Source organism: Oncorhynchus masou, chromosome 6, assembly GCF_036934945.1.
Source record: "Oncorhynchus masou masou isolate Uvic2021 chromosome 6, UVic_Omas_1.1, whole genome shotgun sequence".
Lineage (NCBI taxonomy): Eukaryota > Metazoa > Chordata > Actinopteri > Salmoniformes > Salmonidae > Oncorhynchus > Oncorhynchus masou.
Window position 1 is genome coordinate 27,033,814 of NC_088217.1, and position 19,426 is coordinate 27,053,239.

Genomic DNA, 19,426 nt, shown 5'->3' on the forward strand with positions numbered 1-19,426 from the left:
GATGTGTGGGTTGGGTGTTATGGCAATATCTTTGTGGATCCTAGTGACGGTAGGCCTTGTATTGTCAAAATTGTGTGTGTGTGTGCGTGCGTGCGTGCGTGTGTTTCTCAATCTGATCTTTAGATATCTGATGAGCTTGGTGACATTTGACGACCCCGGGCTCTACTGTGTTGATGTGTGTGTAAAAGTGTGATGGTCAATCATTGAGTTACCGTGTCTGGATGACGCAGCGCATAATGTTTGAGAATGAGAGGGGCGTCTGTGATGCTAATGCTTGGCCATAGGTAGGAGGAGGCCAAGCCTCTGAAATCACAGCAGGGTTTGGTTTGAGACATATCACCCTGAAAGGAGAATGTTGTGACCATGTTGAGGGTTGAACGGCAGGACATCATTTTTGATTTGTAACAATATTTTGGTGCAGCTCACCGTGTTATGTTTCGGTGTGCTGAAAATGTCTGGTGTGCTGATTTCACATACAGTACGTCAAAGGATAAATTATGTCTCTGTGTAATCGGAAAAAAAGGTACTCAATTCTGGTCTTCCCATCTCCCTAACTCTCTCTTTCAATTAAATTAAATTTGCTTTATTGGCATGACGTAACAATGTACATATTGCCAAAGCTTGCTTTGGATATTTACAATATGAGAATTGTAAATATAAGAATATAAGAATAAATAATAAGAATCAAAATTGTCAACGGGACAAGAGTAACAACAATAACCAAGGGTCAAAATAACGATACATTCAACAATAACTATAAGCATACAGTGGAGGATATGTGCAGGTTGATTGGTCTGTCAGACACTGTCCCTCATCTTATGGCAGTCAGCAATGTAGTGCACTGCCAGAGAGGTCTTTGAAACCTTGAATAAGGGTTTCAAATTTGGGGAAATTACACTAATTGTTTTATATTTTTGACACATTGTCAGGAAATGCTCTGTCTCAGGTTCTGCTGTTGTTCAGTGGTTGCACAGCCTTTCCTCTACAGGGAGCCAGGTTTTCCTGTGTCTACCCTTTTCAATGACAATGCTGTGCTCACTGAACCTGTACTTTGTCAAGGTTTTTCTAAGGTTTTGATCAGTAGCCATGGTCAAATAGTTAGCCACGGTGTACTGCCGATTTAGGGCCAGATAGCACTGCATTAGGCTTTGTGCTTGTGTTTGTGTTTCCCAATAAGCAATGTAGTTTTGTTTTGACTGTGTTATAATTTGGTTTATTCTGATTGATTGGATGTTCTGGTCCTGAGGCTTCAGTGTGTTAGTAGGTGTGTTAGTAGCCCCAGGACCAGCTGAATGAGGGGACTATTTTCTTTGCTCAGCTCTTGGCATTGCAGAGCTTGGTAATGATATTAGAGGGGGTCACTGTATTTTAGATGTTTCCAAAACTGAATTGCTCTTTTTTGAGTTTGTGTTATTAGTGGATATTGGCCTAATTCTGCCCTGCATGCATTGTTTGTAGTTTTCCTCTGGACATGTAGGAGAATCTTCCAGAACTCTGCATGCAGGGTTTCAATGGGGTGTTTGTCCCTTTTGATGAAATCTTGTTTTGCAAGTGGACACCACACCTCGCTGCCATAAAGTGCAATTGGTTCAATGACACATTCCAATTAGTTTTAGCCAAATTTTAATAGCTGTTTAAATTTGAATTTGTTTTTAATGGCGTAGAATGCTCTGCGTGCTTTCTCTCTCAGTTCATTCACTGCCTCATTAAGGTGTCCAGTGGAGCTTCTTTTTAAACCTACGTAATTGTAGTGTGTACAGTATTCTATATTTTGTACCAATTGAGAACTTTGGTCTAATTCCCTGAGATCTGGATCTTCTCTGGAAAATCATTATTTTGTCTTTTTGGGGTTCACTGCCAGGGCCCAAGTCTGGCAGTACTGCTCTAGCAGGTCCAGGCTCTGCTGTAGACCATGTGCTGTGGGTGACAGCAGGCATAGGTCATCTGTGAAGAGTAGGGATTTAACCTCTGATTTGTGGAGACTAACACCAGGGGCTGAGGATTTTTCTAGAATAGGGGCCAATTTGTTGATGTAAATATTGAAGAGTGCAGGGTTCAGATTGCAACCCTGGCGAAGGCCCCGCCCCTGGTTAAAAATTCTGTTATTTTCTTGCCAATTTTAATGCTGCACGTATTGCCAGTAAACATTGATTTAATTATGTCATATGTTTTACCCCCTACACCACTTTCAATAACTTTGCAGAACAGTCCTGTATGCCAAATGGAATCAAACGCTTTTTGGAAGTAGATAAAGCAAGCGTATATTTTGGTATTATTTTCATGGACATGTTTATCTATCAGGGTGTGTAGGGTGTAAATATGATCAGTCGTGCGATGTTTTGGTATAAATCCAATTTGGCTTTTACTCAAGACATTGTGCTTATTAAGGAAGTTTAGAACTCTTATATTTATAATACTACAGAAAACCTTCCACAGGTTACTGTTCACACAAATGCCTCTGTAATTGTTAGGGCCAAATTGTCTCCGTTCTTAAAGATTGGGGTTATGAGTCCTTGATTCCAGATGTCATGGAAATAACCTACACTCAGGATCAAATTAAACCGTTTTAATATAGCCAATTGACATTTTGCACTAGTGAGTTTGAGCATCTCATTTAGGATGCCATCAGGTCTACATGCTTTTTTAAATTTGAGGGCCTGAAGTTTCTTATAGAGCTCCTGGTCAGTAATTGGGGAGTCCAATGGATTTTGATTGTCCTTTATAGCTTTTTCTAAACCACTCAACTTCTCGTGAATTTGGCATTGTTCTGCGTTTGTGTCAATTTGAACAGTGTTGTAGAGTGTTTTAATATGGGTTGTCCATATGTCACCATTTTGTATCGCAATTTATTTATTTTTTTAAATCCAATTTTGCCAGATGTTGTTTGTGTTTATGGACTCTTCAATTAGTGTCAGCTGCTTGCTGTTGTACTGTGCTTTTTTGGTTCTGAGTGTACGTTTATAGAGTTTTAAAGTCTCACAGTAACGGAGGCATAATTCACCATTATTTGGGTCTCTGTGCTTTTGGTTGGTAGTGTTCTATGTTTTTTCCTCATAATTTTACAATCTACATCAAACATTTCTCTCTCTCGTGCTTTCTCTCTCTATCTGACTCTTCCATATTTTTCAACTTCTTAATGTCCCTCACCTTCTCTCTGCCTATCTATTCACCTATTTCAGCCTGTCCTCTTTTTGTTCCATCTCTTCTACTTTCCTTGTGCACTTTTACATCTCGAACACTCCCTCCCTCCAAACCGTTTTCCCTCTCTCCCTTATGGATGGCTATTGTTTGACCAGCATGAGATGAGATGAGAAGGAGAGTGAAATTCCTTTCTGGAATTAGAAAGAATGTTCCACACTTTGAGTGTTTTTTTTCTATGCTAACCCCATGGAGGGTGAGAAAGAAACAGAGAGAGAAAGGCCAAGGTGAATGAGAGGGGTTTGGCAGTAGGAATGGGGGCAAGTTTAAGCACTTTGAAAATGCAGTGACAATACGCTTGACACTGTAAATGCAAAGAGCTGGGGACAAATAGAAGAGATGTGATATATTTTTGCCAACTACGTGATTAGGAAAGTCTGTGTTGCTAATTGTAATTTTCAGATAGAAAACATAGCACAGTCTAATCATATAAAGGAAAGGGAAAGGTGGATACCAACACCTCACACACATGGTTATCGGCTTAAAAAAAGAAACCACCTGTACCATGTCAGGTATAGAGTTGAAATGTATTCAATTATGAGTTTGCATTCCACCCATGAGGCCAAAGAGGGCACTTTTGGTCACTGGGCTACATCATGCAGGGATGTCAAGGGTAGTTTTGCATGAAAATTTGAGCTATTCACCCATATCTCAAGTTAGGCCTCGGCCTTCAGAGGCCAACATCTAGACGACTTTAGTGTTGTTATTGACAATGACACTATTGACCAATTGAATAAGTGTTCTATGAGCGATGCATATTGTTGATGTTTTGACATAAAGACAGAGTTCTACTTGTTTGGCTGCTTCAGAGGACTTGGACACAGGGCAGTAGTGTGATGTAGTGCATAGAAAAGAGGACCCGTGTTGTTTCCTGTCTGCAGTAGGACTATCCAGGGTCGTTTTTTATTAGTGCACCTAATGGGAAAATGTTTTGTACCGGAAAATGGAAATGAGTCGTTCTTATTGGACTAGGTAGGGTAGTCCTGTCTTAAGTCATATTTATTCCATTTGATGCCTAATGAACTAGACCCTGGTCCCATTTTGACTATGCAAAACAAATATAGTATATTACTAATAGACTTTAGCACATCAAATCGTCGTCACTAGTACAAAGTAAGTTTGGATTGCATGGATTTCCAAAGCACGTAGTCAAATTCCAAGCCCACACAATTTTTTGTTGATGTTCTAGCACAACACAGCTAAGTAAACCAATCAGTTTATTATGTATGTTAATCCTACTGCGTTAAATATACCTCATGAAGAGTGTGAGAAAGATAAATAACTTTGGTTACACTTTTAATATCATATTTGAAGGTCTGGTTAAGGGCTTGTAAGTAAGCATTTCACGGTAAGGTCTATCTACACTTGTTGTATTCGGTGCATGTGACAAAGTTTGATTTGATTTGGTCATAAACTGCCCATAGACGTTACTATTACATGTAGTTAACCATTGCATTAGATTAATACACAATTATGTTGATAATTTAGGCAGATTACTGGCCCGATTAGGAACAATGCTTAAGGCATACATGTATTTACTGATTCTAATACATACATGAATGGACAGTCTACTGATGTTCGTAATTCTAGAGCAGTTTAGTGATGACCGCTGCTCCCGGGTGACGCTGCAGACTAAGGTACTGCATCGCAGTGCTAGAGGTGTCACTACAGACACCCTGGTTCGATTCCAGGCTGTATCACATGATTGCGAGTCCCATAAGGTGTTGCACAATTGGCCCAGTGTTGGCCGTCATTGTAAATAAGAATTTGTTCTTAACTGACTTGTCATGTTCAATTTTAAAAAATGCCACAGGCCTGGTTAAAGTTATCTATCAATGCTGAGATGCCTCACCAAGAAAAGGCTATTAAATGTTTTTGGCACAAGGGTATAACTCATTACTGGACTCAGAGCAAGCAAAGAGATTTAGCATGATGACAAAATCTGCTACGCTTGCAAATCTGATCATTGGATTTGGCTGTGTGTCTGTTTACTGGCGGGTGATTGGTCTCCATATGGGGTGAGACCTAAAAATTCTAAATATGGGGTGAGAACTAGGTTAGCATTAACATTAGCTGTTTGCAATGTCGCAGGTCATGGCTCTGTGGAGATTAGAGCTTTGGTGGTGACGGGGAGAGGAGACGAGAAGGGGATGGAGGAGAAGATGGAAAGGAAGAGAGAGACAGAGAGGCCCTGGTCTGTAATTAGTATGGATCTGAAAGGAACCTAATCGGATTGAAGAAAATAAAGTGTTTCTTCTGAAGTATAGCATCATCCCTGAATGTGTATCTTCCCTCCTGAAGGAATTGATCAAGTCACGCACGCACGCACGCACACACACACACACACACACACACACACACACACACACACACACACACACACAAACACACAAGAAAACACTCACACACACATTCACTCGCACATTAAAACACACACACACACACACACACACACAAACACACAAGAAAACACTCACACACACATTTACTCGCACATTAAAACACACACACACACACACACACACACACACACACACACACACACACACACACACACACACACACACACACACACACACACACACACACACACACACACACACACACTCACACTCACAAACACACAGGAAAACACTCACACTCACATTCACTCGCACATTAAAACACACACACACATACACACACACACACAGGTTGTCCTAGCTGGGTCTTAGGGGTAGGGGGACTTCGTTAACTAATTACTCTGCCATTGTTCAGCTGTGCAGATTGACCCCGATAGCCCAGACCCAAATCCAATCGCTGTCCACAGTGGTACAATAGCCTAGCCACCTTCCAAACGTCTTGTTATGGCTGCTTCTAAACAGATTTTATAATGTCTTGAATTATGAGATGATAGGATAGCACATTTTTGTTAACTATTTGTGTGTGTTTTCCTCGCAAACATTTTGTGAATGGGGAGTGTTAGAAAAAATGGTGATTTGGTGGAGCATATTGTGTGGTTGTGTGAAGTTTGAAGGAAGTTGCCAACTAGCGCTAGTGTGCAATTGCTAACTAGCGTTAACCAATGACTGGAAGTCTGCTAGCGTTAGGTATCCCCTATCGTGCTAATAGATAACAATAGACTTCCAGTCATTCCTTCATACTGGACACAGAGACAATGAAATGGCATCCATAAGTTAATCTAACTCTGTGGAAGTAGATAAAGGGCCTCTTTGCCAAAGTCTCAGAGTATTAATTATTTGTTACTTTATTTCTTAATTTTGGGGGTATGTTTCTTAAAACTGCGTTGTTGGTTAAGGGCGTGTGAGTAAGCATTTCACTGTAAGGTGAAATTGTATTCGGCGCATGAGACAAATAAAATTTGATTTGATTTGTATTCCTTTAACATAAAGCACTCAACCAATACGCTCTGGCTTGATGGGATCCTTCTCTGCTCTCTAGTATCCACCCGGGATGTATGTCACAAAGCAAGAAGTTGGCCGACTAACATTTATAAACTCAGTTATAACTTTGTTACTATTATTCTCTGCTTTATAACGTAGAATATGTTATTAAGTCAGTTATACCATTGCCATTTTAAGTTGTTATTCACGATCAAGGTCATGTTTCTTAATATTTATGGATGTTAGTTGTGAAATTGCTCCTGGTTTGTGGAATAGACTGATTTGGGCTAAACTAAAATAGTTTCCTATAGGGGCCATGTAGTCCCACATTCACTGTACTATCGATACCTATATATACCTGCTTTCTGCTTCATTCAAGGTGCTGTAGATCTGTGCCCTGTCTCTCTTTATAATGTAATGATACTAAACAGCATGTTAAGATGTAGCCTATGTAGCTTATAGCACAACTCTAGTAGTCGATACTTTAGGTCCAATACGTAGTTAGGGGTGTTGGTCCTTTCTCTTTGATGTGTTTTTCTATCTTTATGACAAACATGCTTTGTTTTACTGATTCATGAGCACTAGAGGGAACATGAACATGCTTGATAGGAATGTTTTGGAATAAAATGGCACTAAACTATTGGGATGATCAGGCTCTTGTTTGACCCCAAAAACTATTGTTTGTATCATGGTGTGATCACTCTGCCACAAGGGCCAATTCAGTCAAGTGTCATTAGGCATATGTATCGAGCGACAAGTGTGAGATCATCAGTAGAATTCATGGTTTCTTCCAGGCATACGGGGTAAATGAGAAGCAGAATTTGAAAAGTTCCAGGTGCTCAACACTCGACAAGAGCTGTTGTGCCACACCTGCCAACGTAGCCATGCTATGTAGTCCCCTTCCGTCATCAACAGTACCCTCTGACACTGAAGGCAGCCGGAGATGACAGTCCTCCCCTCCTCTCCATCCTACACCATGGGGTGAGGAGGAGCCCTCTGTCTCACTCAAACATCAGCCATTAATGTGTCATTTAGCAGATGCTTTTATCCAGAGTGACTAAAAGTAGAGTGAGTACATACACTTAAGTGTACAACACATTAAGAGCACCTTCCTAATATTGAGTTGCACCCCCTTTTGGCCTCAGAACAGTCAATTCGTCGGGCATGGACGCTACACGGTGTCGAAAGCGTTCCACAGCGATGCTGGCCCATGTTGACTCCCAATGCTTCCCACGCTTGTGTCAAGTTGGCTGGATGTCCTTTGGGTGGACGACCATTAATGATACACACAGGTAACTGTTGAGTGTGAGAAACCCAGCAGAGTTGCAGTTCTGACACGCTCAAACCGTTGCACCTACTATCATACCCTGTTCAAAATCACTTTCCTAATGTTTTGTACAGTCATTGTAGATTTTAGTAGTATGTAACCCCAGCATGAATGGAACCCGTAAGCCTGCCATTCCTAGACCAATGCTCATACCAACAGAGCCTCACACGACCACAGCCCCTGATTTGACTTGAAAACCTGAGCCTTTATGCAAATTCTCCACGGCATACAATGCTCTGATTTGCACAGAAGCTTTTTTCTCAGTTCAGACAGTGTTTTCCACAAGTACTCACTGTCAACATGAGTCTATTCATTGATATAATGTGTGAACTTAAGGTTTTTTTTTTGTTGCTATTGTAGAGTATTATACTGTGGTATGCTAGCCCGGTTCCAGATCTGTTATTGCTGTCTTGCCAACTCATACGGCGTGAGCATAGGAGTTTGCCAGACAGAACAAGCAGATCTGGGACCAGGCTGGTGGTATGCAGTCTGCCACTACATTGGATAAAGTCATATAATTCCAGTGTATCACAGGTTGGGGATTGTCAAAGAAATGGAATGTAATACTTTTCAAATACCAGAAAAGCTTTGTATCATAAAGTTTGTATCATTCAAGTTTGTGATCCATTGTCTTGAACTTTGAGTCACAATTACCGGTATGGTCTCTAAATGTTTTTCTCCATCTGTTTCTAACGCATCGTCTCTCCCTTGCTCTCTCGATCTCCCTCTCTTTCCAGATTGATCCCAAGGTAGCGTTTCCTCGTAGAGCCCAGCCCAAGGTGAGTTCTCATCCCTGACAGGGTTAACTCCTAGACGCCTAGGTGACGGCACAGCCGCCATGTACCATCAGGAGAGGCCTGCCTGGCGCACCAGATTATGTTCCTATATTCCGTTCACGTGATGAAGGGGCAGCAATCCTCCGTCCTCTCTTACCCCCAACCTCATCTGACCTGTATATGACCCCAATACATAAGAAACGGGGTGGCTGTACTAGCCTAAAGACTCATGCACACATACACACTCATACACACAGTCACACACTGGGTCAAATGAATTGTGTTATTACTGTACTATGCTGTTCCGAATGCCTGGCAACCCCCGCCCTAGATATTTATTTTTTTACTGCTTAACAGATCTTAGAGCTTTATTATCTGAAACATCTACCTTTTCAATTTGTTGTGTGTTAATGATTGTGTGTCCTCTTCCCCTGTGTTGTCAGCTGGTGACCAGGACAAAGAAGATATTTGTGGGAGGTCTCTCTGTGAACACAACCATCGAAGACGTCAAGCAGTACTTTGACCAGTTTGGAAAGGTAAATGTGACACACTGTCTTAAGACACGTTTGTTGACATGATCAGGGATCGGGAACTGGCGGGCCGCATGCAGACAGGCCACCATTTGAAAGCCCTCGGATTAAATGTCGATTTTTTGGGGAACTCAACTTACTGTTGTGAGGCAGAATAGTAGACCAAGATGCAATTTAGAAATGTGTTTGTCCATCAATGGGTTTTCTCTTGTTATGTCAGTCCCTGATAGTGTCTCGTTTTTTAGATTGGCCAGCTATCTAAACTTGTAGTAATCAAGGTCGAATTAGAGCCCGGCAGGCCCTCATTGATTTTGTTAGTCAGTGTCACTCAAATATCATATTAAAAATTGCAAATACTTCTTTCCACCCAATGGCAAAATGTTTAGAATGGCAGGAAATTAGCTGTACAACATTTTTTTGTTCCCCCACCCCATCAAAGTTGCCCATCCCTGTACTACATGTATATATTGAATCAGTAGTAGTTCTCCAGTTCTCCCCCATCACTCTATATCTCATGTTTTCTCAGTCTATTTGACTCCCTGTTTCTCTCTTTTCTCTCTCTCTTTTTCTCTTATTCCACATTTGGGTTAGAGACAGGGTAAGCGTGGCTAATTTCAGAGAACAGTTGAAAGGGAGGTGGAGAAGAGGGAGAGAGGGATCCCAAAAGAGGGAACACAACAACATTATGTTTGATATTTACTATCAAAAGGCATTCTGATGGATATTAGCACTTCTGTCTTCCATTTTTCTCCCGTTGTTGTTGTTTGAGTTGCTTCGGCTGTTCAATTTTTCTTCAAGCCAGTTAAGCCTATTTGAATGAGATGCAGTGAAAGGCAAACTCATGCGGGGATGACAGAGGAGTGGATAGAGAGAGAGAAAGAGGGAAGGGGGAGAAAGAGGGGCACCACCTGGAGAGAGGTTGGGGTACTCAGAAGGGAAGTGTTTTCAAGCTGCAGGAGAGAAGAGGAACACAGACATGTATGAGAAGAACCAACTCTCACTCAAATGTAAGAGAGGTTTCAAATAGGCTGAAGAACAAGTGTCATAAAGGGATGACAAGTGGAACAGATGGAAAGAAAGTTGACAAACAGTCTTGAATCAGTGGGAAGGAAGAGGTCGAGCAGTGTTAGGGAGAGAACGAGTGAAGCGGTGGAGAGGTGTTAGGGAGAGAACGAGTGAAGAGGTGGAGAGGTGTTAGGGAGAGAACGAGTGAAGAGGTGGAGAGGTGTTAGGGGGAGAACGAGTGGAGAGGTTGTAGGGGGAGAACGAGTGGAGAGGCGAGAGGTGTTAGGGGGAGAACGAGTGAAGAGGTGGGAAGTGTTAGGGAGAGAACGAGTGAAGAGGCGGGAGGTGTTAGGGAGAGAATGAGTGAAGAGGTGGAGAGGTGTTAGGGAGAGAACGAGTGAAGAGGTAGGGAGGTGTTAGGGAGAGAACGAGTGAAGAGGTGGGAAGTGTTAGGGAGAGAACAGGTGAAGAGGTGGAGAGGTGTTAGGGAGAGAACGAGTGAAGAGGTGGAGAGGTGTTAGGGGGAGAACGAGTGAAGGGGCGGGAGGTGTTAGGGAGAGAACGAGTGAAGAGGTGGGGAGGTGTTAGGGAGAGAACGGGTGAAGAGGTTGGAGGTGTTAGGGAGAGAATGAGTGAAGAGGTGGAGAGCTGTTAGGTAGAGAACGAGTGAAGGGGTGGGAGGTGTTAGGGGGAGAACGAGTGAAGAGGTGGGAAGAGAACGCGTGAAGAGGTTGGAGGTGTTAGGGAGAGAACGAGTGAAGGGGTAGGAGGTGTTAGGGGGAGAACGAGTGAAGAGGTGTTAGGGGGAGAACGAGTGAAGAGGTTTGTGCGAGAGAGAGGTGTAGTTAGGGAGGGAGGACAGTGGGGAGGAGGAGGAGAAGGGTCTCTAATTCTGAACTAATCTAATGCAACAGCTGCTCTTGCCACAAGACCCCCCCCCTACACACACACAAAAAAACACACACACTATCATAAACACACACACACACCCCATCCCAAAACACACTCTTACACACTCTTACCCCCTGCACCTGTCTCAGTCTGTTGCCTTGGTGACCTGCTTTAGCCAATGTCCCTTGGTAATTTAGCAGTATGTCTGTGTGAGGCTTATGTCTCACACTCACCGACTTAAAAGAGTGTGTCCTGACTGTATTGAGCAGCAGTGGACAGAAAACCTTCTAGAAAGACAGAATCACCATCCCCTCAGAAGGGGCTTAAGGATGTCACTTTGAGGCGGGAGAGAGAGGAATAAACTAAAGGATGGAAGAGACTGAGAGAAAGGGGTTGAGGAAATGGAGTTCTGGTGGAGGATCCTGATCTCTACATAGCGGATGCTTGGGCCAAATAAAATCTTTGCAGATTTCCACATTGCGTTTCCAGCATTTGATTTGTACAGCAGTGTGTTTTGGAGGGAGTTTGTCACTTGATTTAAGAATGGACAGTCTCGTCAAATCATCTGGCACACTCAACAGAACTGTTAATTTCTTATTGTGTTCTGTGCACTTTCAAATTAGGTCAATGTCAGTCTAGTGCAAAACATAAGCCCTTTTTTCTTTGATGTGATTGACCAACCGGATGTAACTGTACGCGGGTTGCTCAACCGAGCCGATCCCAGCGCTCACGGGCGACCATGTTTATCTGGGAAGCAGGTCAGAATCCCACAGAGACGCGTCTCATTTTACGCCCCTGCCTTGCCTGGCCAGAAGTCCGCTGTGTTCCCCGGCACTCTGTCCTGGTGTTCCCACTATCCCATTCCCAGACCTGTCCTCCCAAACAGTACTGGGAAACCATCGGATAGCACTGTACCTCAAAGTACAGTGCAATAATTCCACAGCACCAGCTTCACTTTGAAGAGTCAGCAAACTATAGGCCTAATTTCGTCCTTCAAAATGGACGAGAGAGATGGGGGAGGGGAGGTGTGGAGATAGAGGGAGGGGAGAGATAGAGGGAGGTGTGGAGATAGAGGGAGGGTAGAGATAGAGGGAGGGGAGAGATAGAGGGAGGTGTGGAGATAGAGGGAGGGAGGGGAGAGATAGAGGGGTGGACAGGACAGACGGATAAGTTGGGCTCCAGTCAGCCATGTGAGTTTGCAATTAGAGGGCTTCACTGGACACTTTGTCTGCTGGCTTGTTTGGAGAGGTGGGTGGAGAGAGGGATGAGAGAGAGGGAAGGAAAGAGAGCTAGGGAAGCGTGAAACAGAAAGGAATGAGTAAGGTGGTTGAGGTGAGAGTGTGACCGAAAATGTCCTCAGAACGTTCCTGAAAAGTTCCATGTCAATGTAACCTAATGAGAATGTTATGTGCCATGCTGTAAGGTGAATGCTCTCTCTACTGGGCAGTGAGTGTGAACTGTGCTGAGGTAAATACTAGACACTATAGTTCAGACAGATAGTATTAAACTGCTCTGGACACAGTGGACAACAGGTTGTTTACCTTTGACTTCGGCCTGGAGGCTAACTTTCCTCTCAGACACATAGATAGCTTGTTGCATATCCTAGTGACTCTGTAACAGTTGGCCTAACACTTTTGTTATTGATACTGACGGCAATAAAGCTTACCCACAGCTATACGCTTCAAGATGTTAGCTAGCTAGTAAATTTGTATAATTCACCATTAGCCATCCTCACAGCTCGATAATAGGGCTGAAGGTGACTGATTTGTGTTCACACCCACACGCGTTAGCCTAATGCTAATGGGCCTAAATGAACATGTAACACACCGCTTATCATAACATGTCTCTGGTGCTGCAGCTGTGCACTTGCTGTCCCTGTCCCGACTTTGCTCTGTCATTGGGTTTAAAGGACCTTAAGGGTGAAGGGAGAGGAGGGAGATAAAACTGAATGAAGGACAGAGGGTGGACTGGGGTGTGTGTGTGTGTGTGTGTGTGTGTGTGTGTGTGTGTGTGTGTGTGTGTGTGTGTGTGTGTGTGTGTGTGTGTGTGTGTGTGTGTGTGTGTGTGTGTGTGTGAAGAGAGAGAGACTCACTTGGACTAACCTGTTCTCCAACCCTGACCTTTTCCATATTTCATGGTCACACGCAGGGACACACACCCAGATACATACACTCACACACAAAATCTTTCTCCTACGTCCTCTCTCACAGTCAGAGAGACAGGTGCACACACGCACAGCTTGTGTGAGCTTTCTTGTCAGATTGAAATAAACTAAATATATTTTTTATATGCACTGCTTTCATTAAGACACTATCAGATGATCTCAAAGGTTAGAAATCAAACTGAGTCTAGAGCTTTCCGCCACTCACATTTCACCCTGTGTTAAGTTTCATTACACTTCACTGATAGGTAATGAAAATAGCAATGCAGTCATGCTGTGTGTGCGTGTGTTAGCGTTGGTACAACTGATGATGTCTCTCACTGGCAAAACGTGGAGTAGTTTCACAGTTTCTCTATTAGAGGAGAGTTTGTGCTAACTTTCTTAGGAGAGCGAAGAGGGCAGGGAGGGAGGAGGTCAGCATGAATAGGGCTGCAGGGAGTGGGATAGAAAAAAAGAAAAGCGGAGGGAGAGGAAGAATTAAATGGGTGAGTGTTGACAAAGCCCCACTTCTCTTTGTTCTCTCTCTCTCACTTTTTCTCTCCCTGTCTCTCCCTCAGTCTGTCTTTCTGTCCATCCAACCCTCTCTCTCTCCCCCAACTCTTTTCTCCTTTTCACTCTCGACCCACTCTTTCATATGCACCAATCCCCCTCCCATCTTTATTCTGTCCTGAACTATCTCTCGCTTCCTCTCTTCTCTTCAAGTCCACGAAAAATTCATTTTCTCTCCTTCTAGTAAGCCCTTTTTCAACTGTGTCCCCCTCTCTACATCCCCCCACCCCTCTCTCTCCCTCTCTGTAGTTCTATTCATAGTGAGAGTAGTGAGAGGAGGGTGAGTTCTCCTAATTTAAATTCTTTACAGGGTCTCCATGGGAATAGTAAACTTTGTGGAGAGGAGAAGAAAGAGAGAGAGTGAAACAAAGAGAGAACAGGACAGAGAGTTTGTGAAAAGCTTATCCCCCTTACCAAACAGAGAGAGAGAATGGGGGAGAGAATAGTCCCTCCTCCACTCTTAGAAAAAAGGGTTCCAAAAGGGTTCTTCGGTGTAACGGTTCTCGTCTGGTGAAGGAGAAGCGGACCAAAATGCAGCGTGGTATCTTTGATACATGTTTAATGACGAAGAACGAACGAACAATACAAAACAACAAAACGGAACGTGAAAACCTATACAGCCTATCTGGTGACAACAAACACAGAGACAGGAACAATCACCCACGAAATACTCAAAGAATATGGCTGCCTAAATATGGTTCCCAATCAGAGACAACGATAAACACCTGCCTCTGATTGAAAACCACTCCAGACAACCATAGACCTTGCTAGATAACCCCACTAAGCCACACACCCAACACCCCACAAAACCCCAAGACAAAACACACCACAATAAACCCATGTCACACCCTGGCCTGACCAAATAAATGAAGACAAACACAATATATTACGACCAGGGCGTGACAGAACCCCCCCCTCCCCCCTAAGATGCGGACTCCCGGACGCACATCAAAACAATAGGGGAGGGTCCGGGTGGGCGTCTGTCCATGGTGGCGGCTCCGGCGCGGGACGTGGACCCCGCTCTATTAATGTCTTAATCCCTCCTCCTTGCGTCCTATGATTGTCCACCCTCGCCGCCGACCATGGCCTAGTAGTCCTCACCCAGAACCCCACTGAACTGAGGGGCAGCTCGGGACTGAGGGGTAGCTTGGGACTGGGGGGAAGCTCGGTACTGAGGGGAAGCTCGGGACTGAGGGAAAGCTTGGGACTGAGGGGAAGCTCAGCACTGAGAGGAAGCTCAGCACTGAGAGGAAGCCAGCACTGAGAGGAAGTCCAGCACTGAGAGGAAACTCAGCACTGAGAGGAAGCCCAGGCAGGTAGTTGGATCCGGCAGATCCTGGCTGGCTGGCGGTTCTGGCAGATCCTGGCTGACTGGCGGATCTGGAAGAGTCTGGTTGACTGGCGGATCTGGAAGAGTCTGGTTGACTGGCAGATCTGGAAGAGTCTGGCTGACTGGCGGATCTGGAAGAGTCTGGCTGACTGGCAGATCTGGAAGAGTCTGGCTGACTGGCAGATCTGGAAGAGTCTGGCTGACTGGCAGATCTGGAAGAGTCTGGCTGACTGGCGGATCTGGAAGAGTCTGGCTGACTGGCAGATCTGGAAGAGTCTGGCTGACTGGCGGCTCTGGCTGCTCCATGTAGACTGACAGCTCTGGCGGCTTCTTGCAGACTGGCGGCTCCTTGCAGACTGGCAGCTCCTTGCAGACTGACAGCTCTGGCTGCTCCATGCAGACTGGCAGCTCTGGCTGCTCCATGCAGACTGACAGCTCTGGCTGCTCCATGCAGACTGACAGCTCTGGCTGCTCCATGCAGACATGCAGCTCTGGCTGCTCCATGCAGACTGACAGCTCTGGCTGCTCCATGCAGACTGGCAGCTCTGGCTGCTCCATGCAGACTGGCATCTCTGGCTGCTCCATGCAGACTGGCAGCTCTGGCTGCTCCATGCAGACTGACAGCTCTGGCTGCTCCATGCAGACTGGCAGCTCTGGCTGCTCCATGCAGACTGGCAGCTCTGGCTGCTTCATGCAGACTGGCAGCTCTGGCTGCTCCATGCAGACTGGCAGCTCTGGCTGCTCCATGCAGGCTGGCAGCTCTGGCTGCGCTGAACAGGCAGGAGACTCCAGCAGCGCTGTAGGGGAGGAAGGCTCTGGCAGCGCTGAACAGGCAGGAGACTCCGGCAGCGCAGGAGAGGAGGAAGGCTCGGGCAGCGCTGAACAGGCGGGAGACTCCGGCAGCGCTGGAGAGGCGAGGCACACTGTAGGCCTGATGCGTGGTGCTGGCACTGGTGGTACTGGGCCGAGGACACGCACAGGAAGCCTGGTGCGGGGAGCTGCCACCGGAGGGCTGGTGTGTGGAGGTGGTACTGGGTAGACCGGACCGTGCAGGCGCACTGGAGCTCTTGAGCACCGAGCCTGCCCAACCTTACCTGGTTGAATACTCCCGGTCGCTCTGCCAGTGCGGCGAGGTGGAATAGCCCGCACTGGGCTATGCAGGCGAACCGGGGACACTGGTGCCATGTAAGCCGGCCCAAGGAGACGCACTGGGGACCAGATGCGTAGAGCCGGCTTCATGGCATTTGGCTCGACGCTCAATCTAGCCCGGCCGATACACGGAGCTGGAATATACCGCACCGGGCTATGCACCCGCACAGGAGACACCGTGCGCACCACAGCATAACACGGTGCCTGCCCAGTCTCTCTAGCCCCCCGGTAATCAGAGGAAGTTGGCGTAGTTCTCCGACTTAGCATCGCCATACTCCCTGTGAGCCCCCCTCAAGAAATTTTTGGGGCTGACTCGCAGGCTTCCATCTGCGTCGCCGTGCTGCCTCATACCAGCACCTCTCAGCTTTCTCCGCCTCCAGTTCTTCTTTGGGGCAGCAATATTCTCCAGGCTGATCCCAGGGTCCTTCCCCGAACAATTTGTCCTCCCATGTCCATTCCTCTCTTTGTTGCTGTTGCTGTTGCCTGTTACCACGCTGCTTGGTCCCGTTGTGGTGGGTGATTCTGTAACGGTTCTCGTCTGGTGAAGGAGAAGCGGACCAAAATGCAGTGTGGTATCTTTGATACATGTTTAATGCCGAAGAACGAACGAACAATACAAAACAACAAAACGGAACGTGAAAACCTATACAGCCTATCTGGTGACAACAAACACAGAGACAGGAACAATCACCAACAAAATACTCAAAGAATATGGCTGCCTAAATATGGTTCCCAATCAGAGACAATGATAAACACCTGCCTCTGATTGAGAACCACTCCAGACAGCCATAGACCTTGCTAGATAACCCCACTAAGCCACACACCCAACACCCCACAAAACCCCAAGACAAAACACACCACAATAAACCCATGTCACACCCTTGCCTGACCAAATAAATGAAGACAAACAGAATATATTTCGACCAGGGCGTGACATTTGGTCTCTCTTCTGGGTAAAGGGTTCTTTATGAAACCCAAAAGTGTTCTGCCTCAAACCAAAGAGGTTCTACCTTGAACCAAAGGGGGTGCACACTGAACCAAAATGGGTTCTTCAAAGGGTTCTCCTATGTGGACAGCCGAATAACCATTTTATGGTTCTAGATAGCACTTTTTTTTCTAAGAGTGTGGAACTTTGGGAGTGAGTTAAACAGCAACTTTTTAACTTCACAGAGATGGGACCTCCTTTTCCTGTCTCTTCTTATTCTCCGCTTTTCTCTTTACCCCCCCCCTTCTTTCCCCTGTCCCCCCTTCTTTCTCCTCCTTTGTCACCTGTCACCCCCCTGCTCCCTTCCACTGTCTCCATCTGTTGGCCCCCTCTCCTCTCTTGCTCCAAAGGACAGGCCCTGAAGGAGGGACAATGAAGCCCCATGCTGTGTAATGGCCTGTGCGTGTGTGCGCGTGCATGCGTGGTGTCCAAGCTCATCTCTCTCAATTAAGTTAAACGGTTTTAATGGCATGGGAAATGTGTTTACATTGCCAAAGCAAATGGAATAGACAATCAACAAAAAGGGAAATAAACAATCAGAAATTAACTGTAAACATTTCACTCACAAACATTTTAAAAGAATATAGACATTGTTATATTATTGGCTATGTTGTAACAGTTTGGGAAATATTGTTGCTGTGGTGGCACTCTGTGGTATTTAACCTAATAGAAATAGGAGTTTATCAATATTGGATTTGTTTTAAAATTCTTTGTGGGTCTATGTAATCTGAGGGAAATATGTATCTCTATACATTTGTCAGGAGGTTAGGAAGTGCAGCTCTGTTTCCAACTCATTTAGTAGGCAATGGGCACACAGCCTATGTTCTCTTGAGAGCCAGGTCTGCCCATGGCAGCCTCTCTCAATAGCAAGGCTATGCTCACTGAGTCTGTACATAGTCAAAGCTTTCCTTCATTTTGGGTCAGTCACAGTGGTCAGATATTCTGCCACTGTGTACTCTCTGTTTGGGCCAAATAACATTCCAGTTTGCTATGTTTTTGTTGTTGATTCATTCCAATGTTTAAAGTAGTTATCTTTTTGTTTTCTCATAATTTGTGTTGCTGTCCTGCAGCTCTGTGGAGTCGGTTTGTGTTTGTGAACTGTTTGTGTCTCTCTGTCTCTCATAGGTTGATGATGCCATGCTCATGTTCGACAAAACCACCAACAGACACAGAGGTATTGCCACGAAACACCAGCCCACACACACACACACACACACACACACACACACACACACACACACACACACACACACACACACACACACACACACACACACACACACACACACACAATTAACATTTTACTGCAGTGGGCTAAATCAGGGTCACACAGAATCCCACAGAGATTTTTGGTGAGTCTTAAACGAATCTACTGTGAAACAAAAGTATACACCTCACACACATGGTTATGTGCTTTATAAAAGAGACACATGCGCCATGTCACACACACACACACACACATATATATATATCAATAAACTCAGCAAAAAAAGAAACGTCCCCTTTTCAGGACCCTGTCTTTCAAAGATAATTTGTAAAAATCCAAATCACTTCACAGATCTTCATTGTAAGGGGTTTAAACACTGTTCCCATGTGTCACGGTTGTTGTAAGAACGGGACCAAGGCGCAGCGGATGTTGAGTTCCACATTTGTATTGAAAAGTGAAACATAAAGCAAAAACAAATAAATGAATAAACGAACAACTAAACGTGACTACGTGGTGCACAGGCAAAACACAAAACAATTTCCCACAAACGCAGGTGGGAGAAATATCTACTTAAATATGATCCCCAATTAGAAACAATGATTACCAGCTGCCTCTAATTGGGAATCATACCAACAGAAAATATAAAGTAGAACACAACATAGAAATGATAAACTAGAATACCCCCTAGTCACGCCCTGACCTACTACACCATAGAGAAACAAGCCCCCCCCCCCTTCAAAGGTGCGGACTCCGGTCAAAAAAGGTGGTTAGGGGGGGGTGACTAGTGTCGGTGGCGGCTCCGGGGCAGGTCGTAGCCCCCCTCCCAGACCCCGGATCCGACCATGGAGCCGGGCTGAACGCAGAGGAGGACTCTGGCCCGGGAGCTGGGTTGGACGCTGTGCCTGGACTGGTCATCGGCGCAGAGGAAGGCTTCG

General features: G+C 45.2%; 1 protein-coding gene across 2 annotated transcripts in view; it reads left to right on the forward strand.

The window, feature by feature from the left end:
- LOC135541784 (RNA-binding protein Musashi homolog 1-like) overlaps nucleotides 1–19,426 on the forward strand; it is a 50,443-nt gene that overhangs the window by 8,752 nt on the left and 22,265 nt on the right. For both annotated transcript variants that reach the window (XM_064968158.1, XM_064968159.1), the window contains exons 5-7: nucleotides 8,646–8,687; nucleotides 9,128–9,220; nucleotides 18,410–18,458. In XM_064968158.1, the coding sequence (XP_064824230.1) occupies nucleotides 8,646–8,687; nucleotides 9,128–9,220; nucleotides 18,410–18,458 (184 nt within the window). The remainder of the gene's footprint in view (nucleotides 1–8,645; nucleotides 8,688–9,127; nucleotides 9,221–18,409; nucleotides 18,459–19,426) is intronic.